Genomic DNA, 25,226 nt, shown 5'->3' on the forward strand with positions numbered 1-25,226 from the left:
CTTTACACTGAGCTTAGGAAGGTTGCAGTTTGAGAGGAGCGGTGCGAGTGACCACAAAAACACATCACGACGTAATCTTTGGTGAAAAAAAAAATGACTTAGTACCAATCGGCTTTCGTTTGGTTCACATTCGTCTTACCTAATAATTAATTATAAATAAACATGTATGAGTAATATACGAAATATTTGCATCAAGTTTATCCTATTACAATATGGTGTGTAGATCAATGAAAGGGATCGTCATTATTTTCCCGTGAAAAAAGTGTCAAGTGTAACCATTGATTGTGCATATAATAGCCATGAAAACACACCCAGAATGAGTTTATAATTACAGTTCAATACCCATCATTCATTAAAAAATATACACAATACGTTGAACTGACTACGCAAAAAATACTGATTCGTTATAGGCAGACGGTGCCAGGGTGTGTGGACAAGCAGTAACATTGCCGTCCACGAACAGGCTCAATCGAACCGAACCTGTAACATTTTCCATTTTGCCGTTTCGGTCGTTCTTGAGAGATTCCTTTTTTATTTTCTACTGGCAATTTCATGACAAATAATAAAATATGTTCATTTTGTATAAATAATTACCTAAAACAATTATCTTATAATGTTTTATTATTATTTTTGTAATGAAAGTTTAATGTTTTTGAGAATATATTGGACATAAAAACAATGTTAACGGGTAATAACATAACAAATGCATAGAAATATTATCAAGTTTGATATTATTCCATTAAAAATGTGGTTTTTGGAGCACAGGAATCATAAAAAATGTAGTATTATTGTTATTATAGCATGTGGTTTTCACATCAAGCATTTGTAAAGAGCGGAATAAAATGACCACAAAACGTAATCTTTGGTAAAATATGGTTTAGTATATAGGTACGGTTTATAAAAACTTACTATAGATGTATGGCAAATAAAACTCAAATGTGTACGGCATGATTAATATCTTGCAAGATGGTTTTCTGAATAATTTTTTCAAGATTAATCATGTGTGTTTAAAAAAATACGTAAATGATTTATAAAAATACTGCGTAAAAAATAAAAATGTTGGTATTTGTTAGAATCTATTAAAATGCATAATTATGAGAATACATATGTTCGTGGGAGCTATATGTAATGACCACAAAAAGACAACAACAACTAAAAAGGAACAAAAACCTACAACATTTTGACAAAACCTATGGTAATAAAGGGTTTGCCTATTTGTTACGATAGCATTTCGCATTTAAAATATATTATGAATAATAATATTATATTATAAATAATAATATGCATGTAATATTCTTCTTTCAAACAAATGTGTTGATTCTGATAGTAGCATTGAGTTACAGACAAACTCTAACAACATATGCAGTAATCAAAAATAATTTTAAGCACGCTATTATTTGATAGGGTGATAAATTGTGAATACCATGTTAAAAACACCACAGGATTTAAAGGGGAAAAAATAGCAATACAGAATGGATAGGCCTACAACCTTTTTTTTTTTTTTTTTTTTTTTTTTTTGATAATTTGCATTTTTTTTTTCGCTTAAAAGTCGTGTGGTTATTCAAATAGCATGTTGGTGATACGTTTTTTCGTCTTGAAAATTTGAATAACTTGTACATTACTAGAGATACTGAACTACCATGCTTGAACAATTCAATGTACACGACAATATGATTCAATTTACAACCCTGTAATTACAAAATATGTGCTTATTACCGGAAGAATGCTGAGTTTCAAAGAACGCAACCTTCTGCAAATTTGAACGTTATTCTGTAGGAACATTCTGGGAAAGGCTTAATCTAATGATGTTAGAACTTGTTGCCGACCTATATGCTTGAAGTTACAAGCATAACATTGGTATGTTATTTTATAATATGAATATACTGAAAAAATAAGTTTCAACTGACTAAACCCTGCTGGAACCAAAAGTGATTGGCCTTTGTTTGCCACCAGCTGGACGCCAGGCCAGATTGAAAACCGAACTGTCTGGCCAAGGCTGAGTAACTTAAAATTTTCATATTGATTTCCCCCAAAAAATGAAAATGGACAGTTCAATAAATGTCAGCTGCATGGACAAGACCATTTCAAAACATCATCAGGTGAGGGATTAAGTATTACTGCAGCAGTTCCGGAAAACACAGATGATGTTATATTCCGATTCAATTTCCAACAAGTATAAGAATACGTTTAGGTAATCAAAGTTATAATGCTTTGACTAACGCGTAAATCTAAGGCTCAAGAATCAGATATCTTGCTTCTTTTGAATTTATTAATATATTTTAAAATAACTAACATAGGGTATAAATTAAGTTTTGCGAGTATACGTATGTTTGCGGTAAGTAAAGTAAATATACGTGTTTCCAACAACGCAAACATCATAATGATAATAACTTCTTCAATGTTCATTATATATAGATGATAAAAAAAATTACATTAATATGTAAATACTTGTAAATACTCATATGAAATATAAATCGTATTTTAATTGCGGGACATAATGTGTTAGATTCACTCGATAAGTATAGTCAAATTGTATACATGTATAAAGGCAAACATGTAGGCCAGTGATGAAATGGACTGACGCTTTTTGTCAACTCGTTGAAAACAATATATTAGAAGATTTTGTTTGCAACATCTACACCAACTTAAATAGAATAGGCCGTTGATGAGAACTTTTGTAGTATCAATGGCAGACACATTTTGTTTCTAATTTCATCGAAATATTAGAATTTTAGTACAAATATCAGTAATGTTGCCGACCAATGTGATCTTTTAAACAATTTTTCAAACTGCAAACACAGAAGCTCAAAACATATACGTGATCGCAGCAACTATATGCGCCAAACTTTGATGACGAAAAAAAAGAGGATTGTGCATAAATCATTCTTCTGTCGGTTTTTCAGGTCACATCTGAGGTTTGAAGTCAATCCTATGAAAATAGGTTTGTCCAAAATTAACTTAAAAATGGCGTCGAAAAAATATATTTTTCTACAAATCAATGTCTAACCTTAAAATGAATTATATTATTTTTACTTACTACTGGAGCAAAGTCCTCCACAATCAATTTCTTTATGAACTGAAGACATATCTGTATTTGATCTTCTATAACTGTTCACTGGCAAAATTTAGCAATTATTGAACAACGCTTATTTTCAAAACTTGCTGCCCGAACCAGCACATCTGCGCATGCGCAGTCCATCGACAGATGACGCATGCTTATAAAATTTTGTTGTTTTATGTCTTCTGAAAAGCCACCAAGCAAGCGACCTCGTGCGTTTATACTTGAAAGAGATGCTTTATGTGTGAATTTCTACATAAGAATTTTTTACCTGATATTTCAAGAGTGATGTCGTATCTATGGGCGCAAACATATCATATACAAGATGGGAAATCTACTAGTTATTGTAAATTACTTTTTTCTTCGTCTAAAAATATTACCTAAGATGCCTATGTGATTAGAAATACCTCACACTTCTTGTTTGATGTTTGAAAGAAAAGATGTACGAATTGAAATATATTTTTGAATGGCGGCATGGCACTGTGATTAACGCGTCGGACTAGTAATTTAAAGGATTGCTGGCCGCGTTGGTTAAAATTCGATCATGGGTAAGCCGTTGCTTCCATTAGCAAGAAACCTGACACTCATTGCTTGTTACTGATTGGTTTCAGAAACGGATTCGAGAGTGTTTCAATAAGCTAATAGCTTCCAACAAAGTCGAACTAAAATACATTCGTATAAACTACATGTATTTACCAAGAGAAAATAAATCGGCGTAGGTGTATTTTCTTTCATGTATATTTTCTGATGGCTCTTGTCGATCTAAACCATACTAAGAGGGCTTTGTCTTCGCCATCCGGTGTGCACCAAGTATACTTGATGTTTATGTGTGTCATAGGCCTATACTGTACATATTAATTAGGCTTATTCATAGACGCCATCGGAAACCCATACCGACGACTTATTTAAAAGCTCACTCGTTATTTATTGCATGGGAGTTTGTGCAACGGACATATAAAAAGATATATTCCTTTCCAGAAGAAATGACCACTTCTTGCAATATGCAATATGCAATGTGTAGAAACAACGTTACATAGTACCTCCGTTTTAAAAGTCTCATCTGAAAGATTTATTACTAATTCCATTTCAAATTGCGGGATGGGTTGGACAAGAAATGTGGTTAGATAATGGACCACTTTGTTTGCATTTTGAACAAGTAGCAGAGGCTGAAATTTCAACCTAATTATTGATTCAAAACATTTGTAACTAGACAAACTAATGTCAAAGGCGTGTATATTAAATTTATACAGTCTTGTGCTAAGGTATTATCAAAGAAAATGACTATTTATTTATTTATTTTGGTAAAAAGGTCTTCAATTTGACCTTTACAAAAATATTTTTTAACAATCTATTCAGTCTAAATTCATAAGAGTGGGTGCACAGCTTTAAAGCGGCTGTATAGTATCTCAAAGTCTATATATTGTTGAATTTTTTCTCATTGTTTTTTGTTTAGATCGAAAACTACTTTGTTTTGCATTCACCAGTATCCAATTTGATTTTAGCACTCTTACACCCATTTTTATTTGAATTTAGCAGCTTTTAGCTATTTTCACGTTAATCGAATATAACAGTGTCATAAATCATGAACGTGTAGGCGCTTTAGCAAAATGTAAACACGACTGTAAATTTTATCATCTTTTATAATCTTGAAAGGCTTTCTTACCCTTTTATGCCTATAAAATGTTAAATTATAATATTATTTACATGTCAATTTGATGAGGACTTGTAAATTTTACTCTTCAACTTGTATAAGTTTACCGTTGATATTTTCTGTTAATCTGAATTGATGAGCGCTTATTAATTTATTGAGTGCTTTTAGTTCCTTGTTGACAATCATACTTTATTATCAAAAACATTCCTTTTTACTTGATAAAATGACAGCAGAACATAAACAAATATTTTTTCAGTCCTTAAATGATACAGAAGGTAACAAGACAACTCACCCCCAGACGATTCACCCCCCAAAAAAGCAAGACAACTCGCCCCTCAAGACAGTTCACCCCCCAAAATAGATAAGACAATTCACCCCTCATAAATGATAATCATGTTTATGGTTAAAAAAGAATAAGAAATTCAAGATATTTATTTATTTTTTTTTATTTATTACTGTAACCAAATTTATATTCGCGAATACAAATTTTCGCGTTTTGCCGAGGTTGGACATATTCGCGAATATTAATTTCCGCGTTTTCTTGTTTGCGGATTGGAAAGTCCGATGGGGCCGTAAAATCCACTAGCCGACTATTAATCTTCAATAATTGAGGTCATTATTAGTGTCTAGAATGGGATTAACAATATGCTAGCCTTATATATTGTATTGGTAAGTGAATTGTGATCACAGGCGCTTGTCACATAATCAAATATTTTACATAATCGGTCTATATATGTATATAAAGATATCTTTATATACATATATAGACCGATTATGTAAAATATTTGATTATGTGACTAGCGCCTGTGATTGTGATCACAATTCAGCAAAACATGTTCTCTATATTTTTTATTTATATGTGTACATGTACGCATCGTTCGTCTTCATTTCTTAACATGTCGTTAAAAGGGCAGGTATCACACTATTATACTTTGTTTTTCTCGACTAATAGTTTTCTTTCCTCTGTTCCCTTCAGACGTGTGAAAAACACAAACTAGACGATTATTGCTCAGTAGCGCGTGTCATAATGATGATTATGTTGGTAACATGTTTAGCTGTTTTTATAAAGTTAATCTATTTAGGGTGTTGATTGACTTATGTCCAAAATGAGTGAATTATACGTTCTTTATAAATATTCGCGAACACTGTATCAATTCATTATGACTTTAAATGTAAATGAAATAGTGATTGGTATATTGACATAAGAGTTCTTTTGATATTTATAAAATAGTAGTAGTTTACTTAGTTTGTGTTTTTATTGCTTATGGCAATATTCATAACAATTCATTACTTCCTAACAGGTGCCCGTAAAATTCGAATATATCCGGTCAAGAAGCTTTGGATGAACAACGTCTAAAATAAAAATTTCTCTCCCAATTTATTAGCGAAATCCTGCGGACTTATTCGCGCAAACAAATATTCGCGCTTCGTGGCCATCCGCGAATAAAGCGAATATTAATTGGTCGCGAATATTCGTTGGGTTACAGTATGTCATATTTACAAAAATATAACTGTATAAAAGCACATATACCATGATGTATACAACAAAAAAAAAATAATTTATTCAATCAAATCAAGTTTATATTGAGGGAAAGGCCCATAATGTATGCATTTTTCATAGACATATTATCTATCATTTTTCAAAGAGTCTTGATATTTTTATTGTATATGATGCAAACATGTACAACTGTTTAATTATCCATTATCTTAAAGTGTTGAAAAACATATTGTCTATTCTACATCCACTTTTTTATCATTGCTTGATTGTCACTTCAACAAAATATCATGAAGAAGAAGTACATTGTATCATTTCTTTTTGGGAATATTGTAAGATTTCAAAATGTAATTTTATGTCATTTAAGTATAAACTATAATCGGGACGTTTGGGAAATATTGCATGATTGTCATTTCATGTCATTAGCACATATAATGGGGATTAGTATCATTTGGGTTTGGGAATATTACATGTCTCTGCCAGGAATCTATCTAATCACTAGTTATCACTTCACTTAACAATTCGTCCATATATTTGTAATTTTTACAGTTTGCAGGGCCTAAAAAGCTATCTTTGTAGAGGTCGAATATAGGCTGCTTCCCCAACCAAACTAGCCTCTTTTTTTCCCAGTTTGATCCTCAAAATTCCCCAGTCTTTAAAAAATTCCCATAGAATTTAGAAAAAATTAAATGATGGTGTTGAATTAAGGTCTTTTACTGCCTTATTTGTATTTCCCAGTGCATTTTGCTTGTCTATTTTGAAGAACTTGTTAAAAGTTTGTGTAAAATTTGAGACCCCTTTACCCAAAGTATGCCCAAATCACGCATTTTTATCCCCAAGAAAAAGGCTAAGGCCCCTTCCCCAAACTTGGTGTTTTGGCCCTGGTTTGTATGTAGATAATATGTAAAAATATTAACACATAGTAACAAATATTATTTTTAAGTAATAAATTATAATAATTAATTTAAATATGACTCAATATTTTATAAATATCAATTTAGTAAAGAAACACAACAAAATTTGTTTATTGTAAACATCTAATTTTAAGATGAATTTCATCAAAATTAAATTTAAGAAAATGAGGGGTGAATTGTCTGTGTCATTTTTCCAATAATGCGGGGTGAACTGTCTGATGGGTGAATTGTCTGGTAAAAATGGCTTAGGGTGAATTGTCTGGGGGGTGAGTTGTCTGTAAGCCCTACAGAATATCAGAATTGACCAGACATGCACTAAACATTAAAAAAATTGATTAACATTTTACTTTACTTGGAAGTCATCATCAATCCTGCATTTTTTCTGACAACCTTAAGTTAACACAGTTTATATTAGTATTATACATTTCTGTTCAAATTGGAAACAGTAACTTTCATAAAAATATTGTTGTCTACAATAATTTATATTTTATTTCAGAAATTATCATGATGTTCCCAAACCAGTGACAAAATGAAGCACCATGTGTGGTAACGACTGATTTATTATAATATTGTATCAATTTATTCAGGGAATATACCTTTTATACAGTACGTACGTATTGCCCAATTATGCCACAGCCTGTGCAGACAAGTGAAAGTTTTCAAGAATTTACTAAAATATAAATATGATACAGAGAAGTTAAAAAAGGACAAGTAAGTCAAAATCAGATTTCAGGGTTGTGAATGTGGTAAGTGTTCCGATCAGATATGAATGAAGTCAGTACATGATACAATATTCCTTGCAAATTTTTGATATTATTAAAATAAATTTAATTTTTCGTCATTACAGCATGGTGTCAGATTTTTTTTACCCAAATCAAGGTGGAGTTGAGAGTCATATTTACCACCTGTCACAGTGCCTTATAAACAGAGGTCACAAGGTCATCATTGTAACACATTTCTATGGTAGCCGCAAAGGTATACGATACCTTGACAATGGACTTAAGGTAAGTTTATTACGATGCTTGCCACTTGGCCCTCACTGCTGTGGGTTCAAATCAAGATTCTTTCATGTGAGGAAGTTATCCAGCTTGCTTACGAAACATTTGTGGTTCTACTGAGATACCTGTTCATGCCTGAAATAATACACAGAAGGGCACCTGAGGTCTTCCTCCACCAGTAAAGTTCGAGAGTGGCCATATGACTTACCGGCATACTGTGTGGGTGTTAAGTAATTTAAGTAAAACACAATCAAAACAAATATTTCTTTAAATGCTCAGGCTGCTCTGGATCCATGCTGGTCGCAAACCCATTATTTGTTGATACCCGGCTCATTTGTTTACAATATTCATTGTTTTGCAGGTGTATTATCTACCATTTCCAACAATGTACAATCAGTGTGTATTACCCACAATACTAGCCACATTCCCGCTACTCAGGAATATATTTATACGAGAAAATATCACCATTGTTCATGGACATTCTGTAAGTTATTGTGGCTATTATGCCTCAGTCTTTACTCATGTTTTTGAAAATTTCTTTTTTTTTCTGATTTATTATTTGTTAAATGCTTAAAAGCCCATTCTGCTGTCATTTTTATTTTTGGAATCTTATTACACTTTTCAAAATATACTCATTTTCCATTATTATACATAAATGTTTAGCTGATTTTGTTATGTTGGCAATTGGTATAATTAAAGTGAATTAGTATTTTGTATGAAAGTCAAAATACTACTTTATTAAATTACATTTTGCTACCTTTACAAAACATAACTGCACCTTAAGCCTTACTCTTCAAATGTTAAACATGACTTATTCAGTTCAAAAAAATTAAAAAATATGAATTTTTGTGGCATAATATGCCAATAATAAAGCATATGTTATGTCTGTGTCATAAATTTGTCCTCCTTTGAATTTAAAGGGTATCTGTGGCTGAGTGGTTAAGGTCGTTGACTTCAAACCACTTGCCCCTCACCGCGGTGGGTTCGAATCCGGACAGGGACTTTGGATTCTTTCATGTGAGGAAGTTATCCAGCTAGCTCACGGAACGTCGGTGGTTCTACTCAGGTGCCCGTTCGTGCCTGAAATAATGCACAGAAGGGCACCTGAGGTCTTCCTCCACCAGTAAAGCTGAAACGTCACGATATGACCTATACTGTGTCGATGTGAAGTAAAACCCAATCAAACAAACAATCCTTTGAATTTTGAACTGTTTATTTTTAGTTTAAGCTACAGTTTGCCATTTGTACATCTTTTGGGTATTTTTTCGATAATTGCAGAAAATATTTCAAATAAATACTGTCTTGTTCATTTAATACATTAATTTTGTTGAAGGTAGTTAGAATATCAGGAAAGTGTGTAAATAATGTAAAACACATAAATATACATTTAATATAAATAACTATACCTAAAAATATCTGTCTTGTTATGGGGGTTAGCATTTTTAGCTCGACTATTCGCAGAATAATCGAGCTAATGCAGTCACCCATTTGTCGGCGTCGGCGTCCCTGTGGTTAAGTTTTTGTATGTAAGCTGGTATCTCCATAACTACTGAAGGGAATGGATTGAAACTTCACACACTTGTTCTCTGTGATTATCTAAGATGATTGGCACAAGTCCCATAACTCTGATTTGCTTTTTTTCATAATTATGCCCCTTTTTCGACTTAGAAATTCTTGGTTAAGTTTTTGTATGTAAGCTGGTATCTCCATAACTAATGAAGGGAATGGATTGAAACTTCACACACTTGTTCTCTGTGATTATCTAAGATGACTTGCACAAGTCCCATAACTCTGATTTCCTTTTTTTCATAATTATGCCCCTTTTTCAACTTAGAAATTCTTGGTTAAGTTTTTGCTTGTAAGCTGGTATCTCCATAACTACTGAAGGGAATGGATTGAAACTTCACACACTTGTTCTCTGTGATTATTTAAGATGATTGGCACAAGTCCCATAACTCTGATTTGCTTTTTTTCATAATTATGCCCCTTTTTCGACTTAGAAATTCTTGGTTAAGTTTTTGTATGTAAGCTGGTATCTCCATAACTACTGAAGGGAATGGATTGAAACTTCACACACTTGTTCTCTGTGATTATCTAAGATGATTGGCACAAGTCCCATAACTCTGATTTGCTTTTTTACATAATTATGCCCCTTTTTTGACTTAGAAATTCTTGGTTAAGTTTTTGCTTGTAAGCTGGTATCTCCATAACTACTGAAGGGAATGGATTGAAACTTCACACACTTGTTCTCTGTGATTATCTAAGATGATTGGCACAAGTCCCATAACTCTGATTTGCTTTTTTACATTATTATGCCCCTTTTTCGACTTAGAAATTCTTGGTTAAGTTTTTGTATGTAAGCTTGTATCTCCATAACTACTGAAGGGAATGGATTGAAACTTCACACACTTGTTCTCTGTGATTATCTAAGATGATTGGCACAAGTCCCATAACTCTGATTTGCTTTTTTACATAATTATGCCCCTTTTTTGACTCATGAATTCTTGGTTAAGTTTTTGCATGTAAGCTTGTATCTCCATAACTACTGAAGGGAATGTATTGAAACTTGAAGAGTTTGTATCTTTTCGGACAATTTTATGTATTCATATAGGTAAGCATTATTATACTCAATGAAACACCCTTGTGACAAATTTTCGAATAGTCGAGCGTTACTGTCCTCCGACAGTTCTTGTTAGTCTGGTTTTAGTGCCTTTTAGATACAAATAACTTTCCAAAACAAAGTACATGTATAAAACTGTTAAAAAAAAAATACTTGTCTCATTTTTGAGCTATATTGTTGCAAAAAATTTAAAATGTTATGCTTGATTGTAATCTCAAGTTGAGAGCATTGTTCACTCTTTTCTAGTTAACTTGTTACTATATTATGATGTGAAGATCACATGGTAATGTCTACCCTATTGTCGGTAGGTCAGGTGGCAAACACTATATATGTAAATGCCTATGAATAACAGTCTTCTCTCGCAAAAAAAATATAAAAAAAGAATAAATAAATACAAAATAAATGGAGAAATTAATAGTCAAAGTCTTTAAGTTAGAGTATGACATATAATCTACAATACTTGGGAACGTGGTGGAATATTACCATATATTTTGCTGACCGGAAGCACCTATAGTATAAGATCAATAAAAGCAATGTATTTCTTAGATATTAACAATCCTTTTCCTTTTTATGTATATAATTAAATACATACACAATTATCTATCTTTTGTTTTACAGGCATTCTCCACAATGGCTCACGAGGCAATGTTTCATGCCCGCAACATGGGGTTAAAGACAGTATTTACAGACCACTCATTGTTTGGCTTTGCGGATGCAAGTTCAATTCTCACTAACAAATTGCTGAAATTTTCCCTCGCAGACTGCAGCCATGCTATTTGTGTATCCCATACCAGGTCTCATAGTTTTCTTATTGTAAGGTGGCTGAAATATTCATCTTAATTCTGGGCTTGTTACTATAGACATCTTTAGATTTTGTTTATACAATTTGTTTAGTTCAATTGTGTAGGAAGCTATAAGCTTATAGACACACTCTAAAATTTGTTCCAGGAACCAACTACTACTAAGCAAAGAGCGTAAAGTTACTTGTTGAAGAAAACAAGGGCTTGCCCGACAGGGTTGAACCCATGTAGCTAGTGATCATTAGATTACTTGTCTTAAACCATAACCATTCTGCCAGGCCATAAATCTAAATATTTTTGGTTCATTCTAATTATTTAAGAATTATGCCAAATATTAATTATTTTCATGGAAATTTGCTGACTTAAGCTTAGCTTGATGCTTACATAATAATCTCTGTATGCTAGAAATGTTAGAAAAAAAATGTTATAATGTTTGAAAACACCAAACTGTGTTAGCTTGATATTTGTAGGAGGATTGGCAAAATTTTATTTTGATTCACTAGTCTGTTTTACCTTAAGCATTTCTTTACCTGTCCGTGTGATATTTATAAAGTAGATTCTGGAAAGAAGTCCACTTCTCCATACAGGCTGGGTTGCAAACTAACCAATAATTTAAGGACAATTGATTTTGCCATACCTGGCCAGAAATTTATAATAAAATTACAGGAAGAGATTGACTTTGTGATGATGATTCTAAAGGCTAAAATAACATCTGTCAATACAGGAAATCACTAGATTGCTGTGAAAACCTGCTTTCGTTCAAATTTGACCGATATTTTAGAAATTTTGCGGTTGAGATAAGACCACCGCTTGAGCCTTTCTACAAAGTTGGCATGTTTATTTTATGTCTAGACAAGCTGTATACATTAACCTGGCTTACCGTTTCAGTTTTAGAGAAAATAATCATCAACCAGTGCATCCTAACCACAAATATGCAACAAACACGGTTTTCTAAACACTGGTTTTGATGTGATATTAGAAATAATGAATGTTAAGTTATATTTCTGTATACGTAACTGAAGATTGGGGTGAAGAGGTTTTAATATGGAATGAAATAACACAGCCTGTTTCTTATATGAAAGGATTTTAATGAAATGTTTTAAATTCAGGGGGGATATTTTATGGTTGTTTGACATATAACTCATTTGCTGACAGCATGAAAACCACACAAAAGAAGAAGGCAATCCAGTGTTCACATAACATGGTTATTACTCATTGAACTTAAAGTAATAGATACCACAGTGTTGTATTTACTACTTAGATAATGAATAATATTTATATTTTGTATGTTAAGGTACACATAGGTCTTCAGTCTATTTTATTTCTTAAACTATTCATCTAAACTTGCATGCCCTAATATACATGAACCTATTTTGTTTTAAAAAATTCAAATTTTGGAAGAAAAATAGTGCAGCTATTGGCATGACCCTCTTGTCTGCGTAAGTGTTGTTTAACCATTTTGTAAAGGGCCATTTACTTAGAAATTAAAAATGCTATTCACTACAAACTATCCAGCATTGAGAAAAGTGGAGCCACCATTCGCAGGCAGGTTTTCCTCCATATTTCACCTCTGTTACTAAGTTGTTTTTTTTAATGACATGCTTAATGTAAACTTTTTGATCTTAAAATCCAAAGGCCACCTTTATTTGCATTTTAACATCAATATTACCTTTGAAAACATTTACTTGATATTTATAAAAGTCAGCATGAATCTGAAAGTCACTGTATATGCTGCTTTGAATTAAAAATTGTGCTGAGTCAGCAAGTTTTTTTCTTTCAAATTCAGTACACCTGTCTATGAAGTAAGCAATGTAACATAATGTTATCCAAGCAATTATTTTGTCTGAGTTGTTTATGTTTTCAGTACAAAACTTAGCTGTATGAATTTTAAGCTTGTCTGTTTCGAAAGAAAAGTTGTGCAATTAGGATCGCTGCGGCGGCCGTTTCGTCAAAATGGAACTTGGAATACTTGTTTATCATGACAAGGCACTGTTATTGGACAAAGGGACAGTATTCTGAAAATAATATTTTAGGAGTTATGTCCCTTTTTATCTTAAAATATTAATAAAAATCGGTTATTTATAGTCATACCTATTAACAGATGAGCGTTAAACACCACATATAGTGCTCTTGTTTCACTGTTTGTGCCACTTAAAATCCAAACCAGAAAAAATATGTTTATATTTCAGTAAAGAAAATACAGTGCTGAGGGCTTATATCAAGCCAGATCTGGTTTCTGTTATACCAAATGCTGTTGATGCAAGTATGTTTGTACCAGATCCATCCAAAAGACAACAAGATAAAAGTTTGTATATTAATTTTAACTTGAATAAAACCACATGAACTTTGTTTGCTAAGTTGTGGTAAGATAAGAAAATATAAATTATTAGTTTTCCAGCACTGGTTAAAGGGATGTTTGCTGATATTGTAAGCAAACTTTTCTTTTATCTTATAATCTGTTGAATTTATATAATGGATTCATCCTATTTTGTGTTGAAACAATCCATTTGAATACCATTATTAAATTACAAAAATGAAGTAGTAGTGACCCAAACTACACAGAAGTGTAAGTGGGTAAGCGTTAAAAGAGGTTTTTTTTTTAAAAAAAACGACTCTTACTAAGCACCCAAAAAAATAGTATATTGATAGAAAAGAACCCAAACAAAAATATTCTTAAAATATTTTAAATGTATTTAAGCATGGCTTCTGCACATGTGCTGTTTGATTTAATGAATTTTTTCAAATATTTTTTTTTCATTGGTATGTTTCATATGACACTATACAAACATAATTTTGCTAACTACAAGCAATCTGAAATAGTTTTATATCCTTTAACCTAACCTTATTAATGGAACAAAAAGTAATAAGCCTTTGCCAGCATTATAGAGCTAGGCCAGTTTGTACAATTTGACCAGACTATACTGTTGGCAGCGCAATTTTAGTAGTGTTATATTGATACCCTTAAATTGTTATAGATTCAAATCATGTTGAATCCATAACACAAATTCTGTAGGTCAATGGTATACCATATAAAATTACCTATTTACTAACAAGAAATTCGGGAGCGTCCATGGTTGAATGGTTATGATTGTCGACTTTAATTCACTTGCTTCTCACTGCTGTAAGTTTGATTTGTGACAATGTTTTCGAATTCCTTTATGTGAGAAAGTTATCTGGCAAGCTTACAGAACATCGGTGGTTCTACTCAGGTGCATGTTTGTGCCTTAGATAATGTGCAATGGGGCATCTTAGCTCTTCCTCCACCAATAAAACTGGAAAGTTGCCATATGACCTATAATATGTTGGTGCAATGTAAAACCAAAACAATTACAAAAAATTCAACAATAGCAAGCCTTTAATAGAAAAATCCTGTTTTTTTTATCTTTATCAATTCCCTTAAGATGTGAACACTAATATTTTATCCATTTGTATTATCAGAAAATTCATTTTAACCACATTAAAATTTCTTTTATCATAATTCATTATCAATACTTAATCTCATACTGTCATGTTTAATGTTAGTTGAAACAGACATTTTGTTAGAAGTTTGGTGAATGCAGATTAGGTGAAGAAGTCTGTGGTTTTTTAGGATGGTCATAATAAATTGAAGCAGTGACAGATTTTATCAGGCTGATCATATTAAACATCTGTCTGAGGTTGATTAATTTGTAAATTTTTGTTAATGCATCTTTAATGTGAATTATGAAACAACATTTGAATAGATTTTTGTTGTTGTTTTTTTTTTATTGTTGAGTATGTTTTTTTTTTTTTTTTTTTTTTGCTCAGCTTTCTGAATTCTTTTAAATATTACTTAATTACACTTAATATTGAGTTAATCTTGGTGTCACGAATTTTTTGAATTCCTTTGAAATTATATGGCAAAATTAGATTTTTTTAGCATGTTAGTTTTTCCCTATATTTTTTATCATAAATTCTAAAAAGAGCTTCTTGTTTATTCCAATTTACTTACAAAAATGCTCCTAGTGTTTGTAGTTGTTTATCATAAGCTTATTTAATATAAGAACTAACAATTTATAATGTTTGATTTTCCGGCTTTGTAACTGTAATGGAATTGTTTGTATTCTCTCAATAATTTTCTTTTGAGGGTGGGAGGGGGTTAAACAGGGTGTGATTTATTTACATAAAATTATAGTTTTATGCTTAAATTGCTAACTTTTTCCTTTGTTTTTCTCTATTTTCTTTAAAACATATCTCTTGTCCTGTCTTAGCTTTTCTAACATTCTGCCAAGGAGCTTGGCAAATGCTTTTTACTAGCCTGCCAAGATACATTTAATTGAAATTTTTTATTACCTCATTTTCTGACAATGAAATGTTTACCTATTTCATAACAATGTCTCTTTTAAGATTGACTATTCATTGGAAAGTGGGGCTATCCTACGCACCAAGGCAATGCCACCAGTGTCACACTTTGGTGTACAACGTCTTGTACATGTTCATAAGTTCATTAACCACTAAAAATGATAAAGTTAATTGACACATGTCTTTGGGGTTATTGACATATATCTTTTAGTTAAATGACATGTGTCTCTGTTTAATTCACAGATGTCTTTGAGTTAATTAACAGACTGATGTCTTTGAGTTAAGTCACAAAAGTCTTTGAGATCATAACTGGAGGTCTCTATCTAAGGCCAATAACTCTTGCATGGATATTGACTGAAATATTATTTTTTCTGATATTTCTTAATACTGAATGCGCAGGCTGGTCTTGATCCATGCTGGTCGCAAACGCATTACGTTGGTTTTGTCATGACATGGCTCATATGTTTTCTATTTTAGTAACCATAGTGATTGTAAGCCGTCTTGTATACAGGAAGGGCATGGATCTGCTGGCAGGTATTCTACCAGTGATCTGTAATAAACATCCAGATGTTAACTTTATTATAGGTCAGTTTATTTATCTTTTTTTTTTAAATTTTTTTAAGTGCTAGTTGTCATACTAAAAGGCCATTGCTAAATAGAGTTTAACAGAGTTTGACAGACAGGATTAAAACTTGGAATTCATACACAATAAACACTTCACGTGATCTCCCAATTTAAGCAGACAGGGTAGTTAAAACAATAATGCAAGATATATACAAAGCATAAAAAGGAATGCTTACAATAGGATGTTAGATATGACATAAATACATTAAATGATGTTAGGAAAATCACTTCTCTGCAATAAGTATCTATGCAAACTGCAATTTGTGAGGAAAACATATTTTTAGTTTTAGTTTATACAAAGTTATATCAGTATGATTATACTGGAAGCTATAAGCTTATTTTGAATACTTTTGAATCAATTTCTGGAGAAAAAAAAAACAGTACATGTACTGTAAGAAATAAGTCAAAAGTTCTTGCTTATGGAAACAACAGCTTGCCACTGACAGGGTTTGAACCCACACAGCCAGCAATCTTTAGATTATAAGTCTGATGCATTAACCACTTGGCCATGTTGCCTCTCTAATATTTTTCTTGGCTTTATCAAATTTGTTCTCATATATACATGTATTTATACAGGTGGTGATGGACCAAAAAGAACTCTTCTAGAAGAGATAAGGGAGAATAATCAGTTACAAGACAGAGTTACCTTTCTTGGACCATTAAAACATAGTGAAGTTAGAAATGTAAGAGCTACTTTAATAGCCATTTTGTGTTTTTGTTTAGATGTCTTCTTCTTTGTCTTCCTTAGCAACTTCTTTAGCAGCTTTTCAATTAACATAGGAAATTTGTATACTTGAAGTAGTGAGGTCTAAAACTTTATACTGTGGCTCATTTAAATGTCACAAAATGAGATGATACCCCACCCACTCAATTATATTGACAGACTGTGTCTTATTCCTTAACCAACTGTAACCAAAAGTGGCTAATTTTGGCCACCGGCATAAAATCAGGCCAACCTGCAAATCTGTATGGCCTGACAAAAGCTGTATACTGTTGGTAGCTTAACTTTTGTATTTTGAGCAACATTAAATCTTTTTAAACTTTGAATGGACTGTTTCAAATACAAAGCAGGGTGAAGAGTTAACTGTTTCGTAACAGTTTTCTAAGCAACTACTTATCACAGCCCCTTGATATTTGGCATACAGCATTGACACATGGTCCTATACCGTTGAATTCGATTTCAAGTCTGTCGCTCATCCACTTCCTGTTTATCAACTTAGTTAAATTTGTGACATTAATGGTCAAAGGTAGGAAATTTTCGTAACAGTTTTCTCAGCAACTACTTATCACAGCTTCTTGATATGTAGCATACAGCATTGCCTCAGGGTCCCATACTGTGGGATTCCATTTCAGGTCTGTCGCTCATCCACTTCCTGTTTACCGACTTAGTTAAATTTTTGACATTAATGGTCAATGGTAAACATTTTTGTAACATCACGGCCTCATGATATATGGTATACAAATGCAACCCGGCCTTTTCTGTCTTTGACCCATTTTTGTTAATATAAAATGAAATCCAAAAATTGAGCTATCAGCAGTATAGAGCCTGGTCAGACTGCACAGAAATGCAGGCTGGCCTTGGTCTATACTGGTGGCTAAGACTAATCACTTAAAAGATCCAGCAGGTCAAGTGTTTGACTGTATTTATATTTGAAACATTTATGTATATATTTTCAGGTATTGGTACAGGGTCATATTTTGATAAACACATCTCTTACAGAGGCTTTTTGTATAGCTATAGTAGAGGCTGCTTGTTGTGGGTAAGTTATTACATATTATTACATAACTTTTTTTTTCAGTAGACAATTAAAAAACATCACAATTTCAATAAGGGAGGTAACTTTAGATTATTCTGTCTATTTATTGTTTACAAGGTTTTAAACTTTGAAATTTTTTTGTTGTCTATGCGCTTTTGATTTGGAAGTGATTTTTCATTCAGAGCCAGGATGATACCAAAGTCCCTTGGTACTTATCTATTGTTTTTTTTCCTCTAAGCATAACTTTGATGTTGCAAAGCTACTACTTTCGAAATGTACTATTTAATTCGAAACCCTATTGTAATGTTGTTATTAAATCCAATAAGTCATAAATTTAAAATGTTTTATAGCAGCACGTCTCCAGATTCATGCTAATTTTCATGAAAATATTGAAAATGTTTTTTTTAAAGTAAAATATTGTGAAGTGAACAAAGAAAATAATTTACACATTGCAAACAGCACTTACAATCTATGTACAGTTCCAAAATAGAGGTCAAAATATGAAAAAAAAATGAAAAAAAATAGCCCTTACTGTGTTAGTCACACAGTAGGAATACCGTTCAATATCAGGCATTAATTTCACTTAACATGTAAATTATTACTCAAATTCAGAATCTTATCACTATTGTTAAAATTTTAGTACATTTTTTTCAGATTTGATTTTCTTAAAATGATTTTGCTTATCTGAAGGCATGCAGTTTTAACCATATTGTGTCTTTGTTACGTAATTCACATGAGTAGTTATAGAATAAAAGGTTCCATAATGATATAATTAACTGCTATTTCTAGTAGTGTTATCAATATTACATTCACGTGACACATACTTTGTCAGAAAGTTAAAAACATCATTCTTTAAAATGTAGAACGTTGATATAATTTTTATTTTAGATAGAAATAAAAGATTGAAATACATGTATATAAACAAGTCCATTTAGTGTATTTATTTTTTAAGGAATAAGGATGCATCTTCAGGTTTGAATATTTTAAATATTTTTCCTGAAAAACATAAATGGTTTGGTCCATATTGAAATATGGACAAGTACACTTCAGATATTAAGCATGGTAATGATTTAAATGTAAGCATGTAGTCAAATTTGATAAAGTGAGTTTTTTTATTGTTTTATATAAAAATGTTTATATTGATGACAGATTTTTCACTATTTACTAGGTTACAGGTTGTTAGTACAAGAGTGGGTGGGGTACCGGAAGTTCTACCTCCAGAGATGATAAAACTGGCAGAACCTAGTGTCAAAGGTCAGTTCTTATAATATCTTAATTATTTGTGCCACGTCACGACAAAACCAACATAGTGCGTTTGCAACCAGCATGGATCCAGACCAGCCTGCACATCCATGCAGTCTGATCAGGATTCATGCTGTACGCTATCAGTTTCTCTACTTGTAATAGAGTTGGTAAGCGAACTGCATGGATCCTGATCAGACTGCGCGGATGCCCAGGCTGGTCTGGATCCATGCTGGTCGCAAATGCACTATGTTGGTTTTGTAGTGACACGGCTCATTTATCTTTCAAGATTTTACTTCAGATGACCATAGAGTTAAAATTTGAAATTTACATTGAGACAGGAATAATACTCTGTTTGGTAAAACTGGCAGAGTCCAGTGTTGTCAACAAAATTTGAGTGAATATAAATCATTGTAAATCTTTTGATTTCGGGGCAAGAAAATTGTCTTTATCCTTTACACTTATAAAAGGGAAGCACTGGCCTAGTGCTTAAGGTGTCTGCCATTCAACCCAGTGACCATGGGTAAGAGCCCTTCTTTGAAGCATGACCATGTTTCTTCATTTGACACTAGTACTGGTCCGGGAGTCGGACTTGAAAGTGAATAATATAAGTTGCAAGAATTTATCTTGCTATCAAGCTAAAATGACTATGTTTTAACTAATTAATAACAGTGTATTAATGTGAAGCAGAAAAATGTTCATTAACAAATAAATTGTACACTTAAACGTATTTGTGCAAGGTAAAGAAAGTTGAAATATATTTATTTATTCTCATTTATTTAAGCACTTGTATCAGCATTAGAGGATGCTATCTCAGATCAGAGAAATGGTAAAGTAATAGACCCATACGAGGCTCATGAGCGTATAAAGAACATGTATACATGGCCTAATGTTGCACGTAGAACGGAAGTTGTTTATGACATGGTTCATAACTTACCTGACCCAGATATGAGTACAAGAATTAAAAGGTGAGTAAAGTGAGGGAAGGTGTGCAGATTTTTTTCTGGCTAACATTTTTATCTTGTGTATTATTATAGGCGTTAAAATATGATTTTTTTTTCAAAACAGCTGAGATTAAGTTTTTTATATATATCATAAGTATACGTCCTGGGATTGACAAATTTATCATTTTATTGTACCTTTATGGTACTTATGGACATGGAAATTTGAATTTATAAATTTTGATTATGAAAATTTGTATGTAGTCTGTATTTTTTTTCATCTCTGTAATGCCCTTGTACTAGTTTTTTTCAAAGTCAGTAAATTAATGCATGACATTTACATGAAGGAAAAACAACAGATTTACCCATTTTAAGCTTCTCTGTTTTGAAGAAAAAGTCAAGCTATTATGATTGCTGGGTCATTGTTGTTGTTGTCGTGCAAAAACATTACTCAAACAATTTTAAAGGTTTCAATATTAAACTTGGAATGCTCGTTAACTAAGATAAGGCATAGTAGTTTGGCATGGGGCATCATTCTGAAAGCTATATTTTTGAGTTATGCCCCTTTTTTTTAAACACATGAGCTTTAGTTAATACTGCTTGTGGTGCTCTTGTTTACATCAGGGTCTTTCAAATAATATTTGAAAGACCCTGTTGACATAGTATAATGAAATATATCAAATTTTTACTCTTGAGTTGATATAGTATATATATATATATGTATATCTCCCTAATAAAATGCTGTATTTTAATGATTAGCTCAGGTTTTATCCAAGATGACATTCTAATAACATAGTGCAGCATTTAATAATAAAAGAGCTTAACTCTTAGCCTGCTGGAATGAAAAGCAGATAGCGTAAAGCCAGGACATCCTGCACTTTCATGCATTATGACAAGGGTCTTTTTTGTTGGCTGAATATAGATATCCTCCAGAATTACATGTATCATAAACATTCAACTGATAAAAATAAACTGGGGCAGTCTTTTATATTTTAGGCAGTAATGTTGTAATGTTGTATTGTAAACATTTTTCATTATAAACTATTGGTCATTGACTATTTTTATGTTGTTTTTTTGTTTTTGTTTTTTTTCTTTTAATATATAATTGTAGCCAGATAATGTCACGTTAACTTTAAATTTTCATCTTGATATCCCCAAATATGAAAATTGACAGTTCCAAAAATGGAAGCTGTTGTAACAAGTACATGTATATTAAAGAAATGCAGTAGATTGGTTTAAACATATTTATTCAACAAAACATTTAACGTCTGAGCCCGTGTGAACAATATTCGCTCACCAGAGCCAAAGGCACAGGGTGAGCTATTAGAATCAAAGGGGGATACTCTGGCGTCCGCTGTCATGCGTCAACAATCGTCTTCTCTGAAACTACTGGGCAGATTTACTTCAAATTTGGTCTGTAGCATCCTTGTGACAGTCACACTTGAATTTGCTCATGTCATTTCAATTGGCCCCTTTTAGGGGTCAACAGAGCTAAAAATAGAAAAAACCTTTAAACATCTTCTACTACAGAACTAATTGATGGATGGTCACCAAACTTTGTCTGTAGCATTCTTGGGTAGTCTTTTATCAAGTTTGCTCATATTAATTTGATTGGCCCCTTTAACCCTTTCTCTGCCATAGGGACGGCTTAAGCCGTCCCTGTTATTTTCGGCGTATTTGCCATATGGACGGCTTTAGCCGTTTCTATCATAATCATAATAATAATAATAAATTAATAATAATAAAAAAAATAATAATAAATATAAAGAAAATTATACCATCAACAATAATTATTATTATACTAGCATATTTGGAAACATATATAATTATTATAATGCTAATAACAAATAATAATAATAATGATATTAGTTAATAATATAGTAATTTTTAGAAAACCCTCTGGCAAATAGGTGATCAATAAAACAATAACCCTCTGGCAGCGAAAGGGTTAAGGGTCTCTAGGGCTAAAACTAATGGATGGATGATCACCAAACTTTGTCTTTATCATTCTTGGGTAGTCTTTTATCAAGTTTTCTCATATTAATTTGATTGTTCCTTTTTAGGGGCCGCTAAAGCTAAAAAAAGAAATACCTTTAAACATCTATATCTTTAGAACTAAGTGATGGATGATCACCAAACTTTGTCTGTAGCATTCTTGGGTAGTCTTTTATCAAATTTGCTCATGTTAATTTCATTGGCCCCTTTAAGGGGTCTCTAGGGCTAGAACTAGAAAAACCTTTAAACGTCTTCTTCTATAGAACTAATTGATGGATGATCATCAAACTTTGACTGTAGCATTTTTGGGTAGTATTATATCAAGTTTGCTAATATTAATGTGATTGGCCCCTTTTAGGGGCAGCTAAAGCTAAAAATAGAAATACCTTTAAACATCTATTTCTACAGAACTAATGGATGGATGATCACCAAACTTTGTCTGTAGCATTCTTAGGTATGCTTTTATCAAGTTTGCTCATATTAATTTAATTGTCCCCTTTTAGGGGCCACTAAAGCCAAAAATAGAAAAACCTTTGAATATCATTTCCTACTGAAATAATTGATAGATGATCACCAAACTTTGTAGCATTATTAGGTAGTCTTTTATCATGTTTGCTCATATTAATTTGATTGACTCAAATTAAATATCAGAAAATATTGACAATGGATAATTTCCAACACTGAAAAGCAGTTGTTTCTGGTGAGCGACTCAGGGCCATCATGGCCCTCTTGTTTACAAAGTGCATTTTTAGATTGGGCACTCCCTTTAGTATTTGATAGTTACAGAGATATTGTTATAACAGTTTTTTCTACAATATTAATTATTCAGATATTATCAATGTGGTCCACTAGCAGGGAAGTTGTTTGTTATAGCAATGGTTCTAGATTTATTCTTTCTCTTCATTCTCAAGATATTTCAACCAGAAAATGTAAGTTGTTTAGTGTTCCTTTCTTATAATGATAATACGTATTTTCCTGTAGTAAACTTTTATTAATTTTGCGGGAAAACAATGAAAGCTGTATATTTAAAATCAGTCACTTGCTAGTCCAATAGTAACATTATTGTGAAAGGTAGTCTGATTTAAACCAACAGTCATTGGGCTATAGGCAGACAGTTTACCTTCAGGTTGTTGCTCTACATTGGTTCAACACATATTATGTCCATTTGTGCTCAAATTTTGGGGATGAAAATTAAATTATTCTATGTGAAGAAAGAAGTCAGATGTTTATATATGTGTATATACATAGCCTTATGATAGGCTTATCTGTAATATCCATATGTAACAATAAAATTAAATCAGCCAAATATATACGGTGTGTTGAAGGGCCAATGACGTACATGCTAGCCTCAGTTTACAATAGTTTGTCTAAAGCCTTTGTAGAGATTTTAGAAGAAAGACCTTTTGTACCAGTCTTACATGAGTTTAATAATAGTTTAATGTATATTGTGTTCATGAGAAATTTACACAATCTAACATCATTATCTTAAGAATAAATATAATGTACAAACAAAAAAGGTTGGACCAAAAGTTACACCAACATTATCTAGGGTGTTCCCATAAACGTCTCCTAACTGGCATGGATGGATAATGCCTTTCAGACCTATGGAACTTTTCTTTGAGTCTAAAGAGAGTTGCAAACTCATTGTTTAGATAAGGTTACCTAGCTCAAAATGGAAAACTGTTACATGGTGTTATATGATATTTTAAACATCTAATACATACTGTATACATGTTGTCCAAAAAAATCATATTAAATACTTATTGTACTGTAAAAACACAGTTCTGTCAAAATGTCAAAAAATGATGGTGTAAAATAAAGTTACTTAATGAAGTAAAGAGGTTATTATACTAGTACACTGATGAGAACAATACTGATTCTATTGGACTCATACGCAGCTGCAAAACAAATAACAGGCTTGTACATATCCAATATAGGTTTATAAGGTATGTACTCATCCAATAGAATTCAGTATTGAACTCAACAATGTATAATCACCTCATTATATCTAAAAATGGAATCTAACAATGCATATTTATTTCTTTTGAAACATAGATTGTTTTATATTTTACAGACGATTGAAGCTTGTCCAGATTTTTCAGCAGCTTTTAGAAAACCAACAGTTATACGTCCAAATAGCCCTAGAAAATCTCAACCTGAAAATAAAAGGCATAGAGGGAAATTAAAATCAACTTAGTAATAGAATCTTTCAATTCTCATAGATATATTTATTTTTTCTCATATGTAACTTATTAAGAAATAAAAAAAAATATGAAATTATGTTTATTGAGTTCAGTTGTTTTTTGTGTTTTCTTGACATTTGTTTTTAGATAATTTAAAGTTAAATTTTTTTTAGAAATTGCCATATCAGACATTTTAGTTTCTCGAAATAAATATGTGTTCAAATAACGAAGCCATGACGGTGATTTGCGGTTACCATAATGTGAAGTATATTTGTTTTGTAATCCAGGGGTCGTTGGTATTTGAATGTTGCCGATTTGCCATAACAACAGTTAATATTTTCATAAATTGCTGACCTATGTGTTTCATATATAAATGGGTCACTGATATAGTAGGTAAATTACTTAGTAACCTAGATTTAAACAAAGAGGCAGTTTGCTTGGGTTCAAAGCTCATACTAACATAAATCTAGGTACTCTAGTCGAATTTAGAAATTTACGTACATTGAGTGTGTCTGAAATACATGCACTGATGTCTCCAGTCTAATAACATACAGTTACGGTCCCTTTGTACATGCATATACTGTTTTCTTACTTCATTATCTAGTAAAATATATATGAAATATGACAT

The 25,226-nt window shown here is 32.0% G+C and overlaps 1 protein-coding gene across 1 annotated transcript; it reads left to right on the forward strand.

Annotated features, from left to right (window-relative positions):
• Window positions 1-4,618: 4,618 nt before the first annotated feature.
• On the forward strand, window positions 4,619-24,612 carry LOC132752348 (phosphatidylinositol N-acetylglucosaminyltransferase subunit A-like). The gene is made up of 13 exons (XM_060742661.1): window positions 4,619-4,667; window positions 7,615-7,664; window positions 7,966-8,122; window positions 8,478-8,600; window positions 11,355-11,530; window positions 13,726-13,841; window positions 16,334-16,441; window positions 17,057-17,163; window positions 18,158-18,240; window positions 19,406-19,491; window positions 20,264-20,447; window positions 23,245-23,395; window positions 24,490-24,612. The coding sequence occupies exons 2-13, from the start codon at window positions 7,648-7,650 to the stop codon at window positions 24,610-24,612; spliced, it is 1,431 nt and encodes a 476-aa protein (XP_060598644.1). The 5' UTR covers window positions 4,619-4,667; window positions 7,615-7,647.
• The last annotated feature ends 614 nt before the right edge of the window (window positions 24,613-25,226 follow it).

Source organism: Ruditapes philippinarum, unplaced genomic scaffold (genome assembly GCF_026571515.1).
Source record: "Ruditapes philippinarum isolate M1 unplaced genomic scaffold, ASM2657151v2 ctg717_1_1_1_1, whole genome shotgun sequence".
NCBI classification, from domain to species: domain Eukaryota; kingdom Metazoa; phylum Mollusca; class Bivalvia; order Venerida; family Veneridae; genus Ruditapes; species Ruditapes philippinarum.

Bases quoted from the DNA above. Each gene is read 5' to 3' on its own strand.
- LOC132752348 (XM_060742661.1), top strand. The intron at 8,601-11,354 runs GTAAGTTATTGT...TTTGTTTTACAG, and splicing joins CCATTGTTCATGGACATTCT to GCATTCTCCACAATGGCTCA. The intron at 16,442-17,056 runs GTCAGTTTATTT...GTATTTATACAG, and splicing joins AGATGTTAACTTTATTATAG to GTGGTGATGGACCAAAAAGA.